Source organism: Etheostoma spectabile, chromosome 7 (assembly GCF_008692095.1).
Source record: "Etheostoma spectabile isolate EspeVRDwgs_2016 chromosome 7, UIUC_Espe_1.0, whole genome shotgun sequence".
NCBI lineage: Eukaryota > Metazoa > Chordata > Actinopteri > Perciformes > Percidae > Etheostoma > Etheostoma spectabile.
This window is the reverse complement of record NC_045739.1, coordinates 8,332,328-8,335,320: the sequence shown is the minus strand read 5'-3', so window position 1 is coordinate 8,335,320 and position 2,993 is coordinate 8,332,328. Positions and strand designations below refer to the sequence as shown.

The 2,993-nt window shown below is 40.8% G+C and overlaps 1 protein-coding gene across 3 annotated transcripts in view; it reads left to right on the top strand.

Moving 5' to 3' along the window:
- cacna2d3a (calcium channel, voltage-dependent, alpha 2/delta subunit 3a) overlaps window positions 1-2,993 on the top strand; it is a 151,105-nt gene that overhangs the window by 143,314 nt on the left and 4,798 nt on the right. For all 3 annotated transcript variants that reach the window (XM_032521692.1, XM_032521691.1, XM_032521690.1), the window contains one exon: window positions 1,197-1,311. In XM_032521692.1, the coding sequence (XP_032377583.1) occupies window positions 1,197-1,311 (115 nt within the window). The remainder of the gene's footprint in view (window positions 1-1,196; window positions 1,312-2,993) is intronic.

The window sequence follows — 2,993 nt, the reverse complement described above, 5'->3', positions numbered from 1 at the left end:
GTGTGTGTGTGTGTGTGTGTGTGTCCACGGGGTTATACTTGACGGTTTTATAATCTGTAAGAAGGGTCTCTCGCTCTCTCTCTCTCTCACTCTCTCTCTCTCTCTCTCTCTCTCACTCCCCTCCTGGTTTTATGTCTTACCTTTTCTCTTTTTCTGTCTCACTTTCTTCCACAAACACCCACATTCTCATATGATAACCGCCAAGCTATGACGCTTGAGCATGAGCTGCGATGCCTTATGCTTTACGGTTTGTTAAATACTGTTTGTACAAAATGAAAGCCTCACTGAGCATATTGTAGTATTAATTCTGGCCAAAACTAATATGAAAATATGTTGCACGTGAAAGTGAAAGAGAGAGAGAGAGTGAACCACAAAATTAAAGACTATAAAATGCTTTTCTTGCACACTCTTATCCCGAATGAAGTGAAGCTGGGCATCGCTTCTCGCCAAGCAGTCAAGACAATTTCACAGCTGGCTAGCCTCAGGTCTTAGCAGCACTTTCTATATCTTTTTACAAAAGAGACACAGGCCTGTGACACACAGCTGAAACACCCCAATTTAGCAGCCCGTAACCCAATATACAAAACCTCTCAAGCTAAACTAATCCCAGACGTTTATACATGTAGGCTGTTTTTCACATGTGTATAGTTTATATACAACTGCGCGCACACTTTTTTTTTTACACAATACTGCTGACATCCAGTTATTAAACTGCTCCTTTGTAATCACACAAATAATCCACCTACTTTAGAAAAGTGTGTGCAGAAATGTTCCATTACATTTTTTTTTAAATTAAGCCACATGTATTGTTTAGATTCCATATGCACATTCAGATTATATTAGCCTCTGCTTTAATAAACCTGCTTTAGAAAATATTGTTCCATATAGAAAAATGTTTGATTTTTCCTTCCCCACTCCTTTCCCTCTTGTAACATTGTTTCAAACCTCTGGGTGGCAGGAGAGTTCAAGCAATGTTGCATTAATGTCTGGCCTAGATTTTCACTTGAAATATCCAGCAGGATAAGAGGCAGCTCTGGCTGCTTTCTTTCAAGCTTGTATATTTACAAGGATGTGGTGTGTTTAACTGTTTGCTTACAATCTATTTGCATAACTATTTTAAATATGTATTTTACTTTGAAATGGATGTTGCAAGACTCTCTCTCTCTCTCTCTCTCTTTCTTCCTCCCTCTCTTCAGCTCAGAGGATAGGTCGGACCATGCAGGTACCATGTGACACAGAGTACCCAGCCTTTATCTCCGAGAGAACCATCAAAGAGAACTTGGGCAATGTTGACTGTGACGGCTGCATCAAGTATGAGACATACACATGCAGTCACGTGTGAACACACATAGCAACAACACAGCAACAACAATTGTCAAAATATCTTTCTACTGTTCAATAAGAATTGGCTCCACAAACAATGAGGAAGTAGGATGAACAATGAAAAATGAATTATCCTGTTAACGCCCATCTTGGTGAAATATTTGTATCTCTATAATCCCTGGTAATGAGAAACACATTTAAATCATTTGTTGTCTGCTGAAAACACTTTTATCCAGGGCGATCCATCAGAGACACACACACAGACACACACAGACACTCACTCTCTCCTCCGGCAGTTTGAAATACGAGGCATTTAGAGATGAGGGAGAGAGGTGGAAAAAAAGGTTTCCTTTAAAAATGGGAAAATGAGTGTGGTCCCCATTAACAATTTGGGCTTTTCTGTCAGGCAATTGTGGGGTGTTCTCTGGATCCCTCCAATGGGCCCTTCATTGCTCCCAGCTGTGGAACTGCCAGGGAGGCTCAGAATATGTGTGTGTGTGTGTGTGTGTGTGTGTGTGTGTGTGTGTGTGTGAGAGAGAGAGAGAGAGTGTGTGTAAGAGGGTGCGTGCGTGCGTGTCTGTGTCTGTGTGTGTCTGTGTGTTTTCCTTGTGTGTCTGCTGCCAGTACAGCCCCACAAGGTCAGCAGGGTAACCACTGCCCTGGGTGCTAGGAGTAAAATGCGGTTGGGGATGCAGTCAGACCACCAAACACACATGCACACACACACACACACACACACACACACACACACACACACACACATGCAGCAGCCTATCAAACACACTCACACCCACCCCCACACACATGACAGAAGAATGGCCTCATCTCCAATGATGACACCAGGACTGGGATTAGCGGGCAGGGCTATTTGCTCTGAGTAACATCTCGCCTTCAAATAAATCTTTTTTAAAGCACAATGAATTTGACAAAGTAAAATGGAGTTTTTATTTCGGTTATATGGAATTTTATAGCTCATATTACTAATAGAGGATATTGGTGATAAACATCTGTTTTACGTTACAGGCTGACTGAGGCCTTTCTCTCATATTTTCATGGGGACATGTGTGTGCTTTATGATCTAGGAAATATACCCTAAGCTCTTGCCTGTAAAACCTCTCTTTACTGTATTTTGACTGTATGTGTGCATGTGATGTCGGTATTTGTGTTTGTCCAGTACTTCCTGATAGATGAGACACAGTGACTAATCATAAGAAACAATGAAATCTAATGAATGATATAAAAGGTTAAGTGGCTCTACATAATTATTTAACCTCCATTAATGTATAGCCTGCTTCTCCAGACTGTAACATGAGATTTAGGACAAAGAGTGTGTTGTGTCTCTAACCAGAGAAGGTCTTCAAGGGGACTATTAGTGACAATACTCGTGGCCATATATTCTACTGCTCCACATGTTACTTTGCTTTCTCTCGACTGTCCCAGACCAGAAGTGTCCCAAGAATTGAGAAGTCTAAAGTTGCAATGAGCTACAGCTTCAGCGTAGCAGTCAGACGTGTAGACATGGTTTCATCCGTTAGACATTCTTGAAATGCATCGGTCTGTTTATCTCAGGTCACACTAATAATCATGGTATTGTTAAAATATTTGTGCATATTATGATGCTGTCACTCCCAATGTGCTATATATATATATATATACATATATATATATAT